The 23,206-nt window shown below is 38.7% G+C and overlaps 1 protein-coding gene across 1 annotated transcript; it reads left to right on the top strand.

Moving 5' to 3' along the window:
* The first annotated feature begins 187 nt into the window (after positions 1-187).
* On the top strand, positions 188-23,206 carry e2f3 (E2F transcription factor 3). The gene is made up of 7 exons (XM_079829118.1): positions 188-673; positions 2,501-2,603; positions 2,743-2,962; positions 3,077-3,244; positions 6,246-6,360; positions 21,140-21,278; positions 21,372-23,206. Exons 1-7 carry the CDS (start codon positions 416-418, stop codon positions 21,644-21,646), a joined length of 1,278 nt encoding a protein of 425 aa, XP_079685244.1. The 5' UTR covers positions 188-415; the 3' UTR covers positions 21,647-23,206.

Here is a 23,206-nt window from a genome sequence, read left to right on the forward strand (position 1 = left end):
AAAAAACCCACCGTCGTGCGTTTTCATTGGCTCCACTATACCTACACGTCAGCACTTGAGGGCGGAAAACAGCACGGAGCTGGCGAATGACTGCGCATATGCAAATCTGTTTCAAATATTTCCCGGGAAATCCGAGTTTCGCGGGAGGACCTTTCGCGCGTAAACCTCATCCCCTACTTCATTGTCCGCTTCCTGGAGCCATTTTTCGCTCTAGCGAGAGGGAGTTTGCATCGCGTTTTAATCGCTTACATCGGGTGTTTTAGGATTGAGCAATTTCACTCATATTACAACTATGGATTCCTAAGACTGTGCGCTTTCATTATTTATGATCATTTTATATCCACTCGCTCGAATTTGATTGAAAACGAGCCTCTAATCACAAGTGGGACAAAGGGAACCTGTGCCTCTGAGGATCATGAGAAAGGGGGGTTCCTCGGTCCCAGGACAAGTGATGTTAACAGGGGTTGTTAGAGGCGAACAACACGCTGTTTTTAGTGCGGTTTCCGATCGACGATGTGCAGCTTATTCCAATGGAGCCCGTATACAAATAAACACACCGCCGTCCACCAATAATGTCTGTGTGCCCGAGGCTTCTGCTGACAGTTTGTATACAACTCCTCTACAAGGAGCGACACATGGGACAGGACTGCGACCCACACTAGGACGACCACCGGTAAATGTCTTTTCAATTCTGGGTTAAAGTGTTGCACATTCAATCCTGCCAATGTTAAGTCGTTAGGCTAAGTCCACTTAGCCTACTTCTGCTGTCATCATGGCTACTGCTGTATTTGCTTTACGTGCATTCAGTATCTGGACTAGGCAGGTTTATTATGCAGAGCTTAGCACGTTTACGATACTTAACTAATTAAGAACTTTACTGAATGTTACTCAAAATGCGTAATGACGCATGATGATGGTTTTACCACAAACAGACATAGGCACATTTCCGCAATGTAGTCACTGCAGTTACGATATAACTAACTATATTAGTCAATACGACTATAATCGTATTAAATTAGATGCTGCAATGCATTATGTTGTTGTTTAACTTAAAATGACAGCACTGTAGTATTTGTAACTCGGTTGGTTGTCCAGTTGCACACCTTTTAAAGTTTTCTTCAAAAGCTCGAGTGTTGCTGCTGTAAACCGCGCTATATAGGTCTGATATAGACCACATGCAATGTAATATCGACTAAATATAGTCTAACATAAGTCTAAGAGTCTGCTTTACACGCAAAAGCTTGATATAGTGGAGTCTAGGCCCTGGTTTGTTGTCTTAGGATGGGGGATGGAGTCATTTCTGAGCTCGCGGACTCTGTGCTAAGCCGAATGCTTTGCTAACTGTTGTTTTTATCGTGATTTACTGCAGAAACTCTTAACTGGCATGTGTTTATAAAGTCATTTAACATACGCGAGGTCGATGGTGTTAATGTTACCCAAACCAAAACGGCTTATTGAAAGAACAAACTTTTGTTTTATGATAGTTTTAAAGGTTTCAGGGCATGGGGCAATAGACCAATTACAACTTTTTCAAACTTAAATCTAAATTGTTTTGGATTTAAAAACGACAAATGCAAAACTGAAGTGAACTACAAGTGAGTGAAGATTGGCAGGTAAATGTAGATGAGATGACTGAAAGAACAACAACAAAACCTAATAAAATAACAATGCTACCATAATTCAAATTATAGTGCAAGTATTAATCATAAAACTAAAATTGTGATGCTAAATATACAATTATGATCTTTCTAATGTTAATGCCACTTGTGTTAATGTTACTAAATATGTAGGACCTTAAATTCAGCCAAAACCAGATTATGCTTGTAAACTAATTTCTAAAGAAAAAAAGTGCATTTTATCTGTTTAAAGTTGCAATGCGTTGAATCATTTGTGCAGCTCTTAAGAAGGGCACTTCCTATGACATCAAGTATATTTCCCATTTGTCATGTAATGATGACAGCAGTAGTTTTGCAACATGTCAAAATGCAAAAAATAGATCTTCACTGCATCTATAATTATCTAAAGTGTCATTGGTCCTTTATGAGTTTCTCACTGGTCACTGGGTTTAAGACTTGGGTAATGGAGGACAGCCATTTTAATTTCCCCCCTACAATCTGTGTTGACTTTTGAAGTGGTATTACTAGGCAATCGAAAAACTAATATCTGCTGCTTTTCAGATGAATTTATGCGGCTGTACAATCTGCTTAATGCCTTTTAGGTACACACAATCTGCTAGGCTTGTAAAAATGTACTTTTTAATGGTCACACACAATATGTTGACTGGCATTTTTGTCCAATAATTCTATCACTTTGTCCAAATAACACTGTTTGATCCACTCATGCATTTTCTATTAATGATGCACACATATATTGAGTGGGGTAAATGAGTTTGTGTATCTGCACAGTAGTTTTGGCTGATTTTTAAATTGTGTAATATAAGTTTAAGTATAAGACAAATTTGTAAACATGTACATGACCAGTATTTTTTTTCTTGACACAGGCTAAAAGGAGGTTGGAGTTGGACATCACAGATCACCAATATAGCGAGCCAGCCAAAACTTTTAAGAGTCGTAAAGGAGCTCTTAAACTGAAGGTCCCCAAAGGTATTGTCATTCCACAGTTGTTCATGAGAAGTGTGTAGAGGCACCGATATTAAATTATACCGTCTGATTATATCACCAACCAGCCCTGCTTCCTTCTGCTGCAGAGTTATGAATGATTGAACGACTGCTTGCATTTCAGCTCCCAAAACCCCACCAGAGAAGACCCGATACGACACATCCTTGGGCTTCTTGACTAAAAAGTTCTGTCAGCTGCTGGCGCAGTCCTCCGATGGAGTGCTGGATCTCAATAAAGCTGCCATTGTGCTCAATGTACAGAAGAGACGTCTGTATGACATCACCAACGTGCTGGAGGGAGTGCGCCTCATCAAGAAAAAGTCGAAGAACAACATACAATGGCTGTAAGTTTCTTAAAATTGTGGTTCACATTTTGCAACACTGATTATTTTGGAAGTTAGGGTAGATTTAAGCTCCTAGTAGCACCTAAGCATTGACTTCTCCTCTGGTGTTCGCAGGGGCTCCAGTCTGCCGCCGGAAGGTGGTCTTCCGTCTCCAGCGATGCAGAGTCACAGCCTGGCCAGAGAGATGCTGGCGCTCACTCAGGAGGAGAGACGCCTGGATGAGCTCATTCAGACCTGCACACGTAACGTCCAGCAGATGACCGAGGAGATCCACAGTCAGAAATATCCTTCACAAGCTGTTAGCTGTACTTTCTGATGTATGTAGTGATCACTGAAGGCCAGAAAAGGAGAGCAAGAGTAGGAATGTAAGCCATATGCCGGTACACATTGTATGATTTTGAGCTGTCCTAGACGAAAGATGACCAATCGTGTCGATTTGTGGTCGTGGCTCCTAAACGGTGGTCCTATGTTGTACAGTGAGAGAGGTTCAAAGATGGTCGTTGTCACAAATTTAGTTTCGAGGACGATGCAGACGAGGATGATTCGGTATCAGTTCAGTAATAGACCATACCCGATTATAATGTACTGATGCTTGTCTGACGTCATTTGTCAAGGTAGCATACAATGGCAGAGGGAGGCGAGTAATTAAAATGCTCCAACTGCTTTAAAAGCCGACATCTGGGCACATTTAGGCTTTTATTAACAACCTGGAGAAGACACGCTGCGTGTAAATCATGTCTCACACAAATAATATATGCAGGGGGGTAAAGCCACTAACTTGAGAAACCACGTCAGCCGTTTACAACCCTGAGCTGTTGTGTGCTAAGGTGGACCTAGCTCAGCCAAAAATGGATCAAATTATATCAACGTTAGTGTTCTTAAAGGGACTGTTTACACCTGGTCACTTTTCTGTATCTCAGTATCTCCGCAAAATGGATATAAAGACGAGTTCACGTCACCGAAAAAACCCGATATGAGCTGCATTTTATTAATCAGCTAATTTCAAATTCAAAGACCGCAATAGGCGAGAGCGTGGAAACAGCCCTGGTAAGATCATTTAGTTGCTTTACTTTAAATGAAGACGATTGTGTGTTGAGTAGGGCTGGGCGATATGGCTGAAAACTATCACAATATAAGTGTTTATATCGGTCGATATCGATAATTATTGATATTTTTATGACCTATTTAAAATAAGGACCAGGAGAAAAATATTTTACATTTAAATTTGTTTTATTTTAAACGTAACCTTCCTCTGATTATAATCCCCTCAGTTTTAAAGGCAGAAATGTCAACACAACCAATGAAAACACTCAAATAATTAAAATATAAACACAATCACAATGAACATTTAACAATTATCTCTTAACATTAAGGTGCAATGCCTCCGTTATTTCTTTGTAACTGTTTAGATGCTTTGTCATAAGGCACTGATGCAGAGTACCTCTCCATATAGTTTCAAAGGCTGAATCCGAAATCACCCCCTATACCCTTAAATAGGGCACTATTTGAGGGGACAGCCATTTGTAGTGGTGTCCAAAACGATAGTGGACGTTATTGAGTGCACTTATTCTATTCCACTTTGCACTGCAATAACAAGTGTACAGCTGATGTACACACAGCGGCTGTCCAAATTCACTCACTTGTTTTCATTCATTCCTTCAAATGAACTGTATTAGTGGATTAAAGTAGGGAATAGTGATTGAGGGTTTAGGGGCGATTTCGGATTCAGCCAAAGTCAAGAATAGCACAACGGTGAGCGCGTAGAGTATGAACACGTCCCCAAACGAACTATCCAGACGAAATTATAACAAGGCTGGTAAAACAAGTTTGTGGGATTACCAGTCTTGGTGGGGACGACAGTCTTGCAGACGACATTGACTTAAAAAATCCAAAAAACTGCCATACTGGTGAGCTGACTTGTTTTCCTGTTTTATCAACAATTTCTTCGCTCACTGCAGCACTCATTTTCCACTTGTCACTCCACGCCGGTTCTGTTTACTGAAGAATGAATCCAACACACACAACGATATATGGCGCAACCAAACTTGATACAGTTACGTGATTGGCTCTTAGCCTGTCACTCCTTACGTTGCTTGGTTACCAGAGAGTGAGTGCCTTTGTTCATGCAACCAAACTTGCTTCGCAACCTCTGGTTTCTTACGTTTTATTGAAATAATTACGTGTCTATCGCGATACATATCGTTATCGTTTTACCGCCCAGCCCTAGTGTTGAGCATCTGCGACTTTCGGTTTTATTTGCGGTAGTTTGTGCGTTGGCTTGATGGAGAGTAGCGCTGTCATATCTGACTTTAACATGACATATAGCCCATAACACGCTGTCAGGCGTTTATTTTTTAGCATTGTTGGAGGAGTAAAATTTACTTATGTGGTTTCAACAACCCGATGCATTTAGACTTGCGGACCAGACCACCTACTGAAGTGGCTTTTAGTATTTACTTTTGTGTATTTGTTCTAAATACTCCTGTCTTCTGTGTCCAGACTTCAGTTTTGTTTGAAACATTCAAGAAGCGTGTTTTCTTTTGAGCAGGTAAAATTAAAGGTTCCGTTCATATATCTGACTGCTTTTATTTATTGACAAAATTGTATTCATGTGAAGTAAAATTGAGGATGCAGCGCATCGTTAATGCATCGTGATATCGAATTGAAATGAATCGATGACATAATCGTAATCGAACCGAAATGTGAGACCAGTGTAGGTTCACACCCTTACTTGCATCGTAGCCTATGATTCAATAGGTGTCATCATTCTACAGTCTACATGCATGTCATACCCAAGTTTATTAGATCCATGTCGTGCAGTATGATTTGTTATGATCTTATAGGATTGCCAAAAGCGCACACTTTCTGTAGCAGTTGTAGGGCTGGATTGAAAAGATTGATTTCTTGATTTTAATAGATTTTCATTTTGATTAACCAATATCAATTCTTAAAACCCAAGATTCTATCTTTTAGTCTATGCTGTTTTCAGTTGATACGGAAACAAAACTTACACAAAACCTTATCTGTAATGCACCTCCCATCCAATTAATCGCAGTAAGCTTATTTTAAACTTTTGATATGAAACGGTGTCAGCTTTCAAGTTGTCAGTTTTATTAGAAAATTCAAACAATACTGTTCTTTAATGTGGCATGACGGATTGCTGTAACCACCTCAGATCAAGTGGCATGTGAACTGATCATCTCTTTACCACTAGTTACAGCAGGAAATGGACATGAATGAACATAAGATATATTGAATTTGTTTTGTCCTTAACTTTTCTCACATATGCCTATGTGACCTATCAGGACATCCGAAGAATAAAGAGCCTAAAAGACCAAACCGTCATAGCGGTCAAAGCACCATCTGAAACAAAGCTGGAAGTGCCTGACCCAAAGGAGGTAAATAATTTTGTGTCTTAGTTTCATGCATGTAGTGTTTAAAGGCCCATTCACTCCCAGAATGAAATGAGGACTGTTTTGTAAGGTTGGGAATCTAACTGTACATAGTATGTTTATATTAAGGACAACTCAAAAACCTTCTTTTAAATGTAGCTTATTACATTGTAGTCTAACTACGTCATATGAACATCCAGTCAGTAAACAGTTTGAAGACTTTTAAACTTTGTTCAACACTATAAAGGCACCAGGATAGACTTCAAGCTATCTTGAAGAAACAAGTTGAACAAACAAACATTTCTTCTCGAACAAAATCGGTCCAAAACAAAGTTTTCTCATCAGAGCAATAACATTGTTAAACTGTCATTGGTCCATAATGTGTTGGTCTTTTCAGGTTTGTTTCTTTGAGAGGTGCGTAATGTTTAAGACTTAAGTTCTCAATGGGGTACTCGCTCTGACAAACACTGTGACCTACCTCTTAGGGTGTGTTCTCACTTGGCATGTTTGGTTCGATTAAAACGAACCCTTGTGCGATTGCTCTGTTAGTGAGGTTCATTTGAATAAGTGCGAACGCAGCCATCCGAACCCTGGTGTGCACCAAACAAGCGGGCTGAGACGGCTAAAAAGATGGGTCATGGTCTGCTTCCAAACGAACTCTGGTGGCGTTTGAGTGATATATGAACGCAGCACTGACCAAAGACCTGTAAACAAACCAAATACTGGAAGATGAGACCGTTTAAAGGACCGAATGCTCACGCATGCCTTTTTTTCCTCCCATCATAGTCGTGATGTTGCCAATCACAGTTTGGTACAGGTGTCAGTGCCGCATCTCCTCGCAGCAGGTCTTTGTGTGTGTGACGGCGGGATTCCTGCCGCTGTTTTGGCAGAGTCACACATTTTATAAGCTCTTCACGAGTTCTCAGCTGGGCAAAATACCATCATATGAAGGCTGTGCACACAACGAGCGCATTTATCACCGCGCACAGCATTGTTTTGGATTTTCGATAAGTTCAGTCTTAAAATAGGCAATAGCCTAATTCATTAAAGCCACCCAATCAGGGTGTGAACATATCCCCATCACTATGCCTTTTAGGGCTGATTAAAAAATTGATTTCTGGATTTTTAATCGATTATCACTTTTACAAAACCATATCGATTCTTAAATCCCAAGAATCGATTAGTCATCCTGTTTGCAGTTAATGGATGAAATAAACAGTGAAGCACGCCTCCCATCCAATAAATCGCAATCATCTTTGTGCTTTTTTACTATTGATATGAAACAAAGTCTCAGATTTCAAATTACTTTTTTTTTTTTACGAAATTCAAAAACATATACAGTTTTGGGCGCTGTGGCGCGAGATCGCTCTGCCTCAGCTCAAGAGAACCGGCAGTGCTGAGCAAACATGAACGGATCTTTTCCACCTTTATACCAGTAACAGCTTGAAATAAACATGAATAAGCATCTGAAAGTGTGTTAAAAGATACAGGACAACTTGCCAAAATCCGTATCATGTCACATAGAATAGCTCAATCAGTTTTTCAACCGCAGAAAGATGCAAGTAAAATGGCTTGTAAACAATATCATGTAACGTCACATTTTCCTCAGAAAAACCATATCTAGTGTCCATAAACTTGTTAGTTAGCTAGAAAAATTAACTCTAGAGAGGAGCATTTTGCTAATTAAATGCACCACATTACATAGGATACTCATTGTCAATGTTCTTCAATATTTAATGCATGCATGCATGTATGAATAAATCTGGCAGGTTTTTATGCAGCCACCATTTAAATGTTTATATTTCAAAAATCTAATTGGAGTAGAATTATGATTATGTAATTGTAAAGTTAATATTTTAACTTTATTATAATAAAAAATACATAATTTAGTGTCATTTAAGTGTTTGTACAAATCTGTTAATTTGTACCTTCAATATTAGTAGGCTAATGTAGTATCAACTGACTCCCATAGTTTACAACATTAGTTCAGAAATTTGTTTTCCTTGAAAATTTTCCATGTATTATACCTGATACATATCCAAAATAATCAATATTGAAATCGGAAAGAATCGAATCGAAAGCTTGTGAATCGAAATCGAATCGAATTGTGAAATTGGTGTCAATACCCAGCCCTAATGCCTTTAGCCTAATGCCAATCTGAATGGTAAGCAGACCAGGATGAAATGTTTTTTTCTTTTTGGTCCGGACCTAACAAACCAAGCAAACCGAACTGCAAGTGTGAACTCGCCCTTAGATGGCACACAATCCCGAATTCAGTTCTTTCACAGCTTATTGTGCTTCAATGGCCAAATACACATAACAGTATGTCAAAATGCCTGTCTTATTCATGTAAACACACTTGGTTGTCTTTTGAGTGAATGTAAACCATTCATGAAGAAATCAAATTACCTCAGATGTGTGTTAATATATTGAATCTGTGCATTAAGTGCACCTTTTTTACACTTGTCAAGGTGTTTTCATTTAGGCTTGGCCACACGTCTCCATAAAACGAATATAAATTCAATCTTCAATTCCCACGTTATATGCCAATTCAATGGGGAAGGCGTCATCGAAAGCCACAGATGTGCAGCAACTTATTTATCAGTTTATTTCATGATCAAAGTCCGCAATACGAGAGGGCAGTGCCAGCACTTGTGAAAGACTTTAGCCTATGCCACTTTCAGGATGTGACGCCAAATGGTGAATTATTTTTGGTAGTTTGCACGTCTGCTTGCTGAAGAAAGATACTCAACTGTTCATCTGTCATACCATATCTGTGGTGATGCGTGTTGCAGTACCGCTCTTATCTGGCTACTGGGAGCCGGTATAACACTGAATTGTGTGGCTTCAGCAACCAGATGCATTTCAACTTGTCCAGTTTCATCTGAAATACATCTCAAACCACCTCCTTAAGTGACTTGAATTATCAGATTTGGATCCCTCTCAGAGAGCATTTACACCCGGTCTTTTCACAATGGGATAGCTATCCGATCAGAGAACATGCATGAAGTGACCAGGTGTAAATTTGTACAAAGATACTGCAGCCTAGTTTGAATGGTTATAATTGCCAACTGTAGGGATATTTAACATTTCCACATAAATAATGCAGTCCGTATTTTTGTCATGTCTTTTTTGCACCAAATGATGGATAGTATTAGGCTTGCTGCGATAGTCGATTACTGGTGTTAAGGTGAAACACCGGTTACATCACTTGCCCACCTTGGCACCGCCCCTACCGTAGTATTCATTTTTATAGAAATAAAATTTCGTTCAGTTAGAGAACTGACACTACAATTTAAACGTGTCTGCTCAAAGTGTGATCCGAACAAGAGTCGCAGCAGGAGTCAGATTTCATTCATCATGAGAGCAATGAGCTGACAGACGAGATGATAGCGGAATATTTGGTTTCAAAGCGAAATTTAAAGGCGCCTATTTAAGTGATTTTGTCATTTTACCATTTTGTTGTTGTATTTTTTTATGAAGAATAATAGGCTAATGATCCCACAATTCAAGCAACCCACCCCCGAATTGACGCTAATTCTAAACCGAAACTAAAATGAGCACAGCCGCACGGGCATTCATTCACTGCCGTGTTTTCAGTTCATGCCTATGAAAGCTTAACTTTCATAGGAATTCATTGAAAACACTCGCTTTGCTCCCCACTTCTCCGTTATGAATGACTGACTGAGCGGCCGTGCGCATTTTTACTTTCGGTTTAAAATTAGCGATTTGAAAAGGCCCTGCAGGTGATGCTGGTTTTATCGGTGATGTCTAGGGATGCACCGAATATTCGGCCACCGAAAATGGCCCAAAAGTTTCGGTTTTCGTCCGAAATACTTTTTTCACCGAAACAACACGGCCGAAATGTTGTGATGACGCAAACCGAAACCGCGACCTGCACATGCTTGTCTGAAGCAACATGTCAGCGGTGTGGACGTGAGAAACACACACGTCTGCTCCATGCACAAGCACTGACAGCGAGAGCTCATGTTCTCGATGAGAAGAGGACCAGACTTCACTGTGAACCCGAACGGTTTCCGAACGCAATCTTTAACAGTGGGCATGGATTGAAGTGTGTTCCGCGCTTAAAACGAGTTCCCACACCAACAACGATCAACATGGTTCACGAAATTCAAACGATAAATGCCGTTTTGACGTTCTTTAATGTGGCATCACTGATCACATCACAGTTCAAGCGGCGGCGCGCGCACGTGAACGCGATCATCTGTGAGCGCGGATCGATCATCAATAAACATGAATGAATATCTAAGGTGTTTTGAGGATACATTACAACTTACTGTCACGTATCATATGTGGTGTAATCGCTCAATCAGTGTTTCAACGGCGAAAATACGTCAATATAATTGCTTGTAAACTAAACAATGTCATGTAACTTTAGCATCACACTTACCTCAGGCAGTCATTCAGTGTCTACAGCTGTGAGTTGACTATAGAGATTAACTCTTTCACTAAATATGACCTATATTAGCCTGTATATTCATTATATTCTACTTAACCTGTTAATGATATCTTGATTATTTCATGCATGTTTAAATAAACCTGTCATGAAAATGACAGACACTGTGTATAATAAATTATTATATTTCAACAACTTTTATAATTAGATTTAGAAGTTATTGCAAAAACTGCCTTATGTGAAGTTTACATGTTTGCGTACTATGTTATTTGAGTGTTGATTATTAGACCTAAAAATAAATGGCAACTGAATTTAGGCTAATAGTTTGGGCTCTGTTGTTAACCATTAATATTAATGTGCAAGAAAGGGCTCCATATATAGTTTAAAGCAATAATTTTCAATAAACTTTTAGTTATAATTTAGTTCATTTAAGGACATACCTTTTTTTTTTTCAGTAAACCAATAAAAATAAAAAGCCATTTTGTAAAACTGCTGTACCGAACCGTCAGTTTTTCTGTACCGTTACTCCCCTATTCTACAGTTAACATATGGGCTATGGCAGTCTTTGTTTTGATACACTATGTTGAAGGCCTACAGAGAAAATAGTTGTATCTTTAAGCAGTTGCACTTGTTCTGAATGCACTTTCTTGTAGTAGTCCTACAGAGAAATTTAAATGCACTTGACCTAAATGCACTGTTTTTATGAGAGAACATTTAATTTTAAAACCTGTCTGTTGGCCTGTACATTAATGTACAAATGAGTGGGGTCAAGTTAAACATTTTTGGTTTGAATTTTATTTTATACTGTGCATTGTTGCAATGTGCTAAATAAATATTGGCATAATTTGTAATTTATTTATTCTTTGAAACTTAATATTAATTTATGCAATTGCAATGCCTTGATTTTAGTAAAGTTAATACACAGTCATAGCCATAAATGCAATGGTCCTAATAATTGGCATAATTTCTTTCGGTGTTTCGGTTTTCGGCCTTGGTTTCCTCTTTTTCGGTTTTCGGTTTCGGCCAATAATTTTCATTTCGGTGCATCCCTCGTGATGTCACATGACGATTAACCGGTGGGACAATTTCCTCACCGCCACATCCCTAGATAGTATCAAACCGTATCAATATCACTATCCTAACTATACAAGCTTCGCCGAGAATATATGGGGGAGCCTTAGTGCTCGTTTTGGGTCAGATAATACTTTAATGACTTGCACATGACCGATTTTAATTCACAAACCGCTCCAACTGATTCATTGAGCAGGTGAGCCATTTATGAAAGATGAGTCAAACTCATTCAAGAGTTCATTTTGACAGGTTAATTAAAAAGAACCTTCTCTTTTGGAGTCATTTATTCACACTGTGTAGTCAGATACATGCTGTATGCTGCTTTCAATCAGGATAAAACAAAAAAGTGGCAATAAAAATAAACACAAATTCATATTGCGTTCAGAGAGCAAAACTGAAAGCCACTGTTCATTTATGTATTGTATTTTTAGGGGTGTGTTCACACTTGGCATGTTTGGTTCAATTAAAACGAAACCTGGTGCTGCTTTCAATCAGGATAACACAAAAAGTGGCAATAAAAATAAACACACAAATTCATATGGAATTCAGAGAGCAAAACTGAAAGCCACTGTTCATTTATGTATTGTATTTTTAGGGTGTGTTCACACTTGGCATGTTTGGTTCAATTAAAACGAAACCTGGTGTGATTGCTGTGAACACTGCCATCTGAACCCTGGTGTGCACCAAGAGATGCGGTCTACTTCCAAAGAACTCTGTGTTGCTATTTCATTCAAAATGCACCAAAGACATGTAAACAAACCAAAAACCGGAAGATGAGACCTTAAAGGGTTACTTCAGCGATTTAGCATTAAGCTTTGTATCAGTAGAAACCCGGTAGTATATTCAAATGATCGTGCCCACAACCCCCCATATCCCCCTGAGACGAGTGATTTTATGGGTTTTATGTCTGGAAAAAAAGCCTCCGATGACTCAAAATCGGAGGCTTTTTTGGCCTGAGGCTAAAGACTACAGCCAGTAGTAGGAGCTAGTTCTGCATGTTTTAAACCCGCCCATAGGGGTGGGATCTCACTCACAGCAATGTAAGACAAAGACAGCTGCACGGACATTCATAACGGAGCAGTGTGGATCAAAGCCAGTGTTCTCAATGAATTCTTAAGAAAGTTAAGCTTCCATAGTCATGAAATGAAAATGCGCCAGACTGGACACGCACCGTGAATGAATGCCGGTTGGCCGGGAATAAATACCGGTCGGCCATGCTCATTTTAGATTCGGTTTAAAATTGGTGCCTATTCAATTCAATGAACTTTATTGTCCCCAATGGGGAAATTTGTCTTGGACTCTGGTGCCCACGTACACATACAATGATCGAACGCATAATACACACAAAAAATAAATAATTAAAATAAAATACATACATACTACTTATTTAAAAGTAGTTTTTATTCTTTTATACTTTTATTCGGGGGTAAAATTTATTTTATTTTACTACTTATTTTATTCGGGGGCGGGTTGCTTGAATTGTGGGTTCATGAAAACGCAACAACAAAATGGTACAATGACAAACTCACTTTGAAATCAAATCTTCCACGATCATCTTGTCTGTCAGCTCCTCACTCTCTGATAAATGAAATCTGACTGCTGCTGCGTTTATGCTGCGACACTCGGCTCGTGCTGTATTGAGCAGACACGTTCAGTTTTTAATTGTAGTGTCTGTTCTCTAACTGAACAAAATTATTTTACTATAAAAATCCAGTAAAGTTGCAAGTGCTAAATTACTACTCATACAGGTCAGTTTATTTGACAAATTAAAATTAAGAGGAAACGCAATGCTGTTTCACTTGGTCTACACTATCTAAACTGCATTTGAGTGTGTTGAAAGTTATGTTATTAGTAGAGCTCCGATCAGCATTTTTGGGGCCGATTACCGATCATGATCTGCCGATTGCCGATTACTGCCGATCACAGAATGGCAGGGGAATTGCAATCTTTTATCTATAATCTTGCAGAGTTTGCTCCATTTGTAGAAATGAAACTAACTCTAAATTAACTGAGTCAAGATCTTGAAGAACCACCAAGTGTTTATTTTAGAAAATGAGAACTCAAGGCTACTGTAGGCCATCTTTCCCAAATAATGTATATAATAAATGTATATAATTATCTCACCTAAATATTTGATCATGCAGTGCATTTTTGTTTTTAAAAACATTTTTTTCAGGTAGGTCTAACATTAGTATTGAGGTAAGAAATACTAAAGACATTTAATAAGAAATCAAATGTAAATTAATATTGGTCTTCCCTGAATAAATTAAATTAGATTAATCCTTACACTTAAGGTTGCAAAAGTTAGTCATTCAAGAGCAGTGAGTGTCATAAAGGTTCATCAAACAACACAAGAGAAACTCAGAGACAGCAGCAGTTTATTCGACAGCTCTCACTTTAAGAGCGAACACGGATACGGTTACATGCAGTTGCACAAATATTAACATTCACTCACGAGTCACGACGGGGTTTACGTGCATACTCGTCAAGACGGTAATTTAGTACATACATTTGTGTGTATCTGACCATTTCACCGCAATTTGTACTCGCAAGCTTTTTGTGAGATGGCCTGTGTGTGTGTGTGTCTCTCCAGACCGTGCGCGCGAGTGCTAAGCGGTTTGAACACTGGCAAGACTTAAAAATGATAAATGATGCAAATGATAAACTTTAGTGACGATGCGACACTGCCTCAATTGTGCAAAGTGGCAAATCCTGTGTCAACTGCGCAGCTCGATTTTAGTGCAAATGCGATGCGCTGATATGTAGCCATTTGAGCATTTTGAGAGAGAGAGAGCGCGCACGCGGTGATTCACGCGCGCTGTTTGTGAACTTACGTCCCACAGAAAGTTTTCAAATGACTGCGTAAGTTATTTAATATAGAACTATGAATTGTACCTCACCTTCAGCATTATAATTATTTTACCCGCGCTGGAAAGAGAATGAGACGGTGTCGCTCCATATCATGCCCTAGCTCTCACGGCAGGTGCGGGTTTATGTGTCGTCATCATGAGATCGGCCTTTTTGGAGACCGCCGATCAATCATCCCAAAGCGATTATCGACCGATCGAGATCGGTTGCCGATCAATCGGAGCACCCCTAGTTATTAGTCCGGTGGTGTAGTGAAAATACCGTTACCGAGGTGATAAAAGCACCAGAATTTGCATGGTGTTTCCTTAGGGTCTATACTGTAATTTTGGCCTAGGAGCCCTCGGAAAAAAAAAACTTTGTAACATGTCATATTAGAAGTATATCATTATCAATTAAATATGCTTAAAAACACAGCGATTTTGAAGTTCCTGCACAAGATGGTGTTCAAATGAATCCCGAAAGTTAACATTTATGAACTTTTCCATTACTAAAGCTTCAATACATGTCAGAATTAGCAATATGATCGTTATTGGCCCTGTAATTTAAAAATGAGTCATTGTATTTGCAAAGAGGTGAGCAGTCTAGACTTGCTTTGCCACATTTGCAGTTGGAACAATCCCCCTTACAGCAACATTTGATAAGTTCTCTGCAGGCTGTGGGGACTTATAGAAGTGTCATTCAAACTGGTTCCCAAGACCCTGATTCTGTGGTCCATCCATAGTCCCTTGGAGAAGGAATACCTTGAGGTTCACGTTCAAGGCTGTGTCTGATCATCCGAGCAGGGGGTGTTGCCTTTTTCTTTGTGTTATAAAGAATGCCTTGTCCCATTGTGAGGCAAGCCTGAGACTCACATTTATCTTGATCTTTCAAGTTGGAGACATTCATTATCATCGAGATAAGAGACTTTAGGCTTGAAAGAAGTGAGATTTCTTGACATCTTTCTGGGAAGGAGCCAGTGAATTTGATGCCTGTATGGTTGAATATATCATATCTAATCATCTTGCCAGGATGACGGCGTCTTCATCAAAATCTCTCTTCCTCAGAGCTTCCCTTAGCATATTTATCATGCTCTCCTCAAAAACAAGAACTGCATTCCTTCCATCAAATTGTTCCTGTGCATCTGGAAAGCGATGAAGCAAATGATTTTTCAATCTGGTTTTGTTGACTTGCTTCCTCACACCCAGCTCCTGAAGTCGATTTACATACAAAGAGTGGAGCTCCGATAACATAAAGAGAAGGACTCCAGAATCAACACATTTTTCAACGTAGTCCTGAAGACCAAGAAGCGTGAGACTCGTTCATTTTTTTTTCTTTTTTTCTGGACGTTGGTCGCTCTTACTAGCGAGTCCACCATAATGATTTCTCAGCTTTAGGCTACAAGGCATGGTAAATGGTATTTTGCCTAAATTGCAATTAAATCTCCTCCAATTATCCTTGTCATAAGCCTTGTGGCCTTAAGTTCAGTGATCATGGTTTGGATATTCCTGTCAGTATCAAATGTTGATACTTCATGGAGAGCACCTTGGTCTATGCCACCCTCTCAGAAGCACATTCGAACATCCAGTCATTGGCGTTTCATTGGCTTTCCCCCTCCAGATTCAACAGCATTCCGCACGTTCTTCTTTGTCGCTTTCATAAGTTTATAAGATATATAAGTAGATAGCTAAATCAATGACCTAGTTGAATTGAAAAATAAAAGAGAAAACCAAGATCTCTTAACATTTATTCCGCCTATATTATACAGGGCTTTTGAGGTTTTTTTTTAGGTCTAAGGTGTCTTGGCACTCTATTTTACACAATTTGGAAGATCTACTGGTGTATGGTTTTATTTTTTTTACTGGTTCATTGAAACAAACTGTCCGAAATAACCTTTTGCAGAAATTAAATGGAGTTCCAATCGCTTTTAATGAGCAAGAGACAAATGAATGATTAACTCTGTAATAGATTTCTGTAGTACCGGGTATATTCGGTACCCACTAATAGGCTGCAGCTTTCAGTCACTTCCATGTTTACTAGGAGCTTTTGTAGCCGATATGTACTAGTGTCTTTGAATATTAAACCGCAAAAAGACAATTTAAATATTAATCCTGCATGTCTCTGTGTGAAAAAATTTCACAGACGGGTGGTTTCACTTACCGCTCACACACAGAAGCACATGTGGCGCTCGCAGTCTTTTTAGCCTCTACCTTCTCACTTCATGAGGGCATGAATACGCAAACTTAATTTCCAAAGCCACTTCATGAGCATTTTACCTTTTCATTTGAGAAACTATCGCCATTTCATAAACGCACACTCAAAGGCAACCCGTCAAAATAAAAGTTTGGTTTAACTTGAAGAAATTTAGAGAAATATTAGGCTACTGTTGTGTAGTAGATTTAGCTGCACGTTTAATTGATTTTTTTCTTTTTTCAAATAGTTAAATTTAAATGGTAAAATGATTCCAACAGATTTTGATGTGGTACAGAAATTGGTACAGAGAACCGTAAAAATTTAATGGTATTGGTACCGTCTACTAGAATTTTGGTATCGTGTCATCCCTACTTGTAGTTAAATTTTTTTCTATGCAGATGCACTCCCCTACAAAATCACTAGGGCTGTAATCTCCCAGTCGATTAGTCGATTATTAGTCGATACGTTCTGGCTCGACCAAAATTCTGATTGGTCGATTTTTTTGCCGCGTTCATTTCATTCGTTTTGCTGCGTTCATTTAATCAGTTTTGCCGCGCCGCGTTCATTTCATCAGGTGGAAAGCACTAATTGCTAATGGGGGTGTTTTGAGAGCACCCCTGTTTCACAGGTAACAGTCTGCCTTCAGAACACCCCCTTGTTTTCACTTCTTTTGGATTAGCCCAACGCAGGGCTCCAGACTAACTTTTTTCACTAGGAGCACAGTGGCCCCCAACTGAAAATTTTAGGGGCACAACCAGAAATTTTAGGGGCGCACACCGTAAATCAACATGCTAACCAAATCTACTAATTTCCACTGTATTACTAATAGGGATCTGTATCGTTAAGGTTTTAATGGTATTACTACTCTTACCGATACTGCTTATCGATCCGGTACTTTAACAGTATTCTTACCGGTTCTTTTTTATTATACTTTTTTTTTTTTTTTTTTTATAAAAAAAAAACATAATTAAGAACATAATTAACATGGCTTTATAATCTGAAAAGTAAAATATCTATAGCAAAAGAAACCGCAAAGTTTGAACAAAATATAAAACATCTATTTGTAAATGGACCAGTGTGCAGGCATTCGGAAGGTCTGCTAACATTAATATTACAGTAAAGAACAAACCTGCAAAGAAATCTAATACAGTAATGAAATGTAAAATAACACTGCATAGTTTTCACTGTATAAATTGATAGATTAATGCTTATAAAAGCTAAAGTTATTAATTCAAGAGATGTGAATATTTTCTATTTGCCTTTTGTTCGATTCGAATTAATGGCTCAATCGTCAGCAGGTTTATTAGACGCTGCCCCTTTAAGACCGATTGAATGTATAACTAATATCATATTCTCCTATTTCTCCAAACTATTTATGCCCATTTAAGATATAAACTGTTAAAATAACTACTCTCCAATCCGGTCATTTTGACACCGGCTATTTGTTGTTTATTTGATGGTTTAGACGCGCACACGAAGCCTAAAATATTAAGTGCAAGTCGGTCCATTTCGCAGCACACACACATAAGCCGCCTTGAAGTTGGAAACAGCGTCTCTTGCGCGGATTATTGTGCATTTAATAGCTCTTTATTATCAAACACATTCCACAGTTTAGCAACAGTAGAGACTGCAGTTTACAACAATCACTGAATCTGACGTTTAGTTTAGGTTTAACAAGAAATGACAGCGCAAGGCTGTGAAGGGAAGGATGTCGCGCTCGACTGAACACGGCTATAGGAATAGTTTTACCTCATTCCATCTTTTTATAATTCTTGGAAGCCAAAATCGAAAATAAAATTAGATTAATATCACAGCACATCCCTAAAGTTTAAGCAGACTAAACTTTTGTTTAGTTCTTGGCCATCGTCACTCATTAAAGCTGACTGTGGTGTTGTGTTCGCGTAGCTCCACGTGACATAGCTCGTTCGCTTTCTCTCTCTTCTGGATTGCGAAATGCATCACGGACAAATGGTTTAATATTCTCTCATATAGAAACGGCTGGCAAAGATAGAATTTGCCAGACATAACGTCTATCAATTATAATTAGTAAGTGTATTTTCTTAATTTCTCCAGTACCGACAGCAGGCAAATTTACAGGTCGCACATGTGCGACTGGATGTAAAATTCAGTTGCACACTCTCAAATTTTAGTCGCAAAATGCGACCATTTGGTCGCACTCTGGAGCCCTGCAACCCATTGGCGAAGAGAAGTCTCTCGCGGGTCCTTTGTTCATTCCCGCTGGCTCAAACGCACACCCATAGCGGTAAACTTTAGGAACGCCCATCAACATACACATGAGGGGAAGCATCACAACCCCGCACTAAGTGGATCTGTACTGTCAGTTTTGCCGCGTTCATTTCATCAGTTTTGCCGAGCCACGTTCATTTCATTAGTTTTGCTGCGTTCATTTCATCAGTTTTGCCGCGCCGCGTTCATTTCATCAGGTGGAAAGCACTAATTGCTAATGGGGGTGTTTTCAGAGCACCCCTGTTTCACAGGTAACAGACTATCTTCAGAACACCCCCATTGTTTCCACTTCTTTTGGATTAGCCCAACACACTGGAGAAGAGAGACCGATTGAAGAAGGCTAGTTTTCTTGTATATTATTTATTTAATTGTGAGCGTTTTTTCTGCTCTTGATCTGGCTTGTTTAATAAATATTCATTTTTTATTTAAGTGGACGTGCCTTTTGTGTTTAAGAGTAAAAGCTTTAAGTTAATAGTCTATTCGTGTCTCAGCCGCGAAGCTGAGCTCAGCTCCTGTTCGAGCTGCACAGAGCGGCTGAAATGATACTGCTGTCAGTCATTATAATACATATGACAAAAACAATTGTCTAAATTATGTTGCATATTCCTCAAAAGTTCTTGTGATGATATCTAGTTGACAACACATAGTACTATATTCTCGGAAGTCATAGGCTATGATATTGCGCAGGTGCACGTGATGCACCGCTGTCAGAGCCATTTCAGTGCAAAATAATCAGCTCAAAAACGATTTAATATTCTGCAAATAGCCTACTAGTTTTTTATGTTTGTTTATAATTAATTTAGGCAGACAACAAGGCTACCAAGTACTGCGCACAGTGCGCAGCTTATTCATTTAACGTTTTTTTTTTCCTAACGTCAGTTTAGTCGATTTTTGGTCGAAAATTTCAGGACTTCAGTCGACCAAGATTTTCTTTGGTTGATTACAGCCCTAAAAATCACCCCAATCATTCTAGAGTGATTGTTTATAAAGAGATATTCAAATCGTTATCACAATATATATCACAGAAATACAAAATATGTGTAAAAAAAAAAGTTCCCCCAATATTGTGCAGCCCTAAATTCAAACAAATGTCTTGACTTTAACAGTTAGTGATGTCTTCCTTATTTTATGCATGTTCAAACAAATCTGTTATTACAACCACCATTTAATTTTTTGAATAGAGTAGACACTAAGCTTTTGTTTTAAAGTTGATTATAAAAACTGCCTTTGTAACAGTTTGTGAAAGTGTTATTGAATAATTGATTTATTAAACCTTTATCTTCGATTTTCAGGCTAATGAGAACTTTCAATTTCTGTAAATAAATTTTGTCAGGCGTAATTTTCATCTAATAGTTGGGGGGGACAATAAACATGAAATTTCTCAAGAGCAATTTTTGAAGGGCACACAAATAATAGGAAAAATCGTACTTGTAAGAATTTGTGTACCACAAAAAAACCTATTTCGTACTTATTTGGCGTTTTGGTGCACTGAAAAATTATCTAATGTCCGTTTCCTAATGGTGTTAATGGTGTTTTGCCTAATCTGTATTAAAGAGAAAAGAATCACTTCATCTGATGTTTAAAGTGAATAAAATAGCCTTGACAGCAACTCCCTGGTGTTTCACAACTGCTGTCTGAAGAGCTTTGTCCTCTCCCCAAACTTGTGTGGTAGTCTTTACGGTCTATGGGTAGTTGAGGTGCGCGGTGGATCAAACCACTGTTGGGCAAGGGGGGAGGGATGACTCAAAATGTTTCTAAACTTAAAACGCATTTATCCCGTTTGTATTGTTTTACTACTTACACTTTAATTTTAAGTATATGTCATTAAATTATTTACAATACTCAGCATGGTTTTTAGGGGGGGACAGCCCTCAGATTGGGGGGGGTCCCCCCCGCGATTTACGCCCTTCATTTTGTGAATAACCACAGTTACTCTGGTTCTAGTAGAGGCAGCTCATTAAAGTAATTTATATTTGTTCCTTTTATACTAAGTTCTTTGTGATGTCTTTTCAGAGTTTACAGGTCCACCTGAGTAGCTCCAAGGGTCCCATTGATGTTTTCCTCTGTACGGACGGTGGTGACTCTGGGAGTCTGCTGCACAACGGCCTTGATGTGAATGGAAATCACCCTGCGTTTCTCAAAGTCTCCCAAGGCAAGAACTCGCAACTTTTACAGCAACTATAACATCTGGTCCTTCCAAAAAAAAAAATGTCCTTCAAGTATATTTTCCCATTCTATATTTCAGAAGCTGCTTCAGATGGAATTGCTGATGGTGTGAAGATGAACGGTAGCGTCAATGGTTTTGGGTCCTTGGCTGGAAGTGCCCCCATGTCACCCCTCAGTTCCTCCTTGTCCTCCATTCTCCAACAGCCAGAGGAGTCCATTCCCTTCGTGCCACTGTCTCCTGCTCTGCTCAGTGACGAATACATGCTGAGCTTGGGTGATGAGCAGGGCATAAGCGATCTGTTCGACTCCTGCGACCTGGACACGCTAGCACTGGATGACCTGCTTAGGATATGAGCGATCCCGGATGCCAGCCGGACCAGTTTTCAAGTTAGTTGACCGGTGCTGCTTGGTTCCTGAATGAAAACTAGATTGACAAGATTGATTGGCGTGAATCTGGGGATGAACTACAGACTGAATTTCTTTTTCCCCCTCATCATCGCATTTGACATTCACAGTTTACGCATGGATCTTTAGGCTTACTGCTATAGGATCCAAGGTTTCTCTTGTCTGATACTGTACAGATGGGTGTCTGTACCCTCATAATGTCATTTTAAAGTTATTTTAGTGTGGTGAATTGCATGAATTGTGTGATTGGTCTATAAACTGTCATACTGGTTTTTGTGATAGGCAGCCCCTGCGGATAACGCAGAAAGGTCACAATTTCTTCAAAAATAGAGTATTACTCTACTCTCAATGCAAGTTGTTTTTGCCATTGGAGTTAATCTCTCGCTTGCTTTCCTGGGGAGAAAGTCATCTCAGCATCGTAGGCTAGCTAACTATCAAAGAATATCAGCGAGTTGTTCTCTTATTGAATGATCCAAAGTGAATTTGGTGCTTTATCACTTAGTTTGCTATATGCCAGTGTACAGTATCTCAGGGCACAGATCAAGGAGTGAGTGCTTTGTGTGGTGATCTAGTGATGTCTGGGTAAATGTAGAATGAAATCGGATTTCCTGAACTACAGCGTCTTATCACTTATGTTACCAAATTATTTGTGCAAAGAAATCAACTTTTCCTCCATTTTGGTGTGATTCATGTGTAAACAACAATGTAATGATTCTGCAAGTTCTAAAGTTTTGGCTAATTTTTAAACTTTAGATTGGGAACAGAATTTTGGATATTACCCCTAATCTAGTCCCCCTTCATGTTGAATGTATTTCAGTATCTGAATTGCACTGAAGACTTATGAAGCCATCATGGACATCTGTGGCGTAACTCGCCATGTGATTTATCGAACCTTTATTGTCCCATAGGTAATTTTAGGTTTTTCAGTTGCAGCTTTCTTGTTTGAAGTTCATGTCAATTCCCCATCATATGTTTCTTTGTCCATTCCTATAAGTTAATTTGTTGATAGTTTTTAAAATTGTTGCGACACCATTACAGCCATGCTATTTTTTTTTTTTTTCACACTCTTTATATCTTCAGTCCAGCAAATTAGACTAAACCAATCTGTTACTTTAGTTGTATTTAGTTGTAAAGTTTGATTGTGTAATACTTCAAATGTGAAGTAACTTGTTAATGCAGTTTTTTTTGCTGTGGTTAAAGTAAATTATGGTACATATATTAAATTTGAATTAGTGCTAATGCTCACTAGTTCTCTTGGTTCTGCATTGGAATGAGGATGTTGGTCATGTATGCAGCCATATTGCATAAAAATGTTCACTAATCACTCCGCCATGTATTTCATTCTACAGTGCAGTTTGATTTTGACTAAGTGTTCATTTTTTTTTTTTTACAATTAGAGGCAGTTTTGTGTGCCAATGTGTGAAATGTGAAGTTTTATATGTGGACTGTAAACTGTGCATTAATTGTTTGCAAATTGTTTTTAATAAAGTTATGAAATTCTGCACATTC

This window comes from Gobio gobio, assembly GCF_949357685.1.
Source record: "Gobio gobio genome assembly, chromosome: 11".
Taxonomy (NCBI): domain Eukaryota; kingdom Metazoa; phylum Chordata; class Actinopteri; order Cypriniformes; family Gobionidae; genus Gobio; species Gobio gobio.

Bases quoted from the DNA above. Each gene is read 5' to 3' on its own strand.
- e2f3 (XM_079829118.1), top strand. From the start codon at position 416: ATGAGAAAGGGGGGTTCCTCGGTCCCAGGACAAGTGATGTTAACAGGG. The intron at 6,361-21,139 runs GTAAATAATTTT...ATGTCTTTTCAG, and splicing joins AAGTGCCTGACCCAAAGGAG to AGTTTACAGGTCCACCTGAG. The intron at 21,279-21,371 runs GCAAGAACTCGC...TCTATATTTCAG, and splicing joins GTTTCTCAAAGTCTCCCAAG to AAGCTGCTTCAGATGGAATT.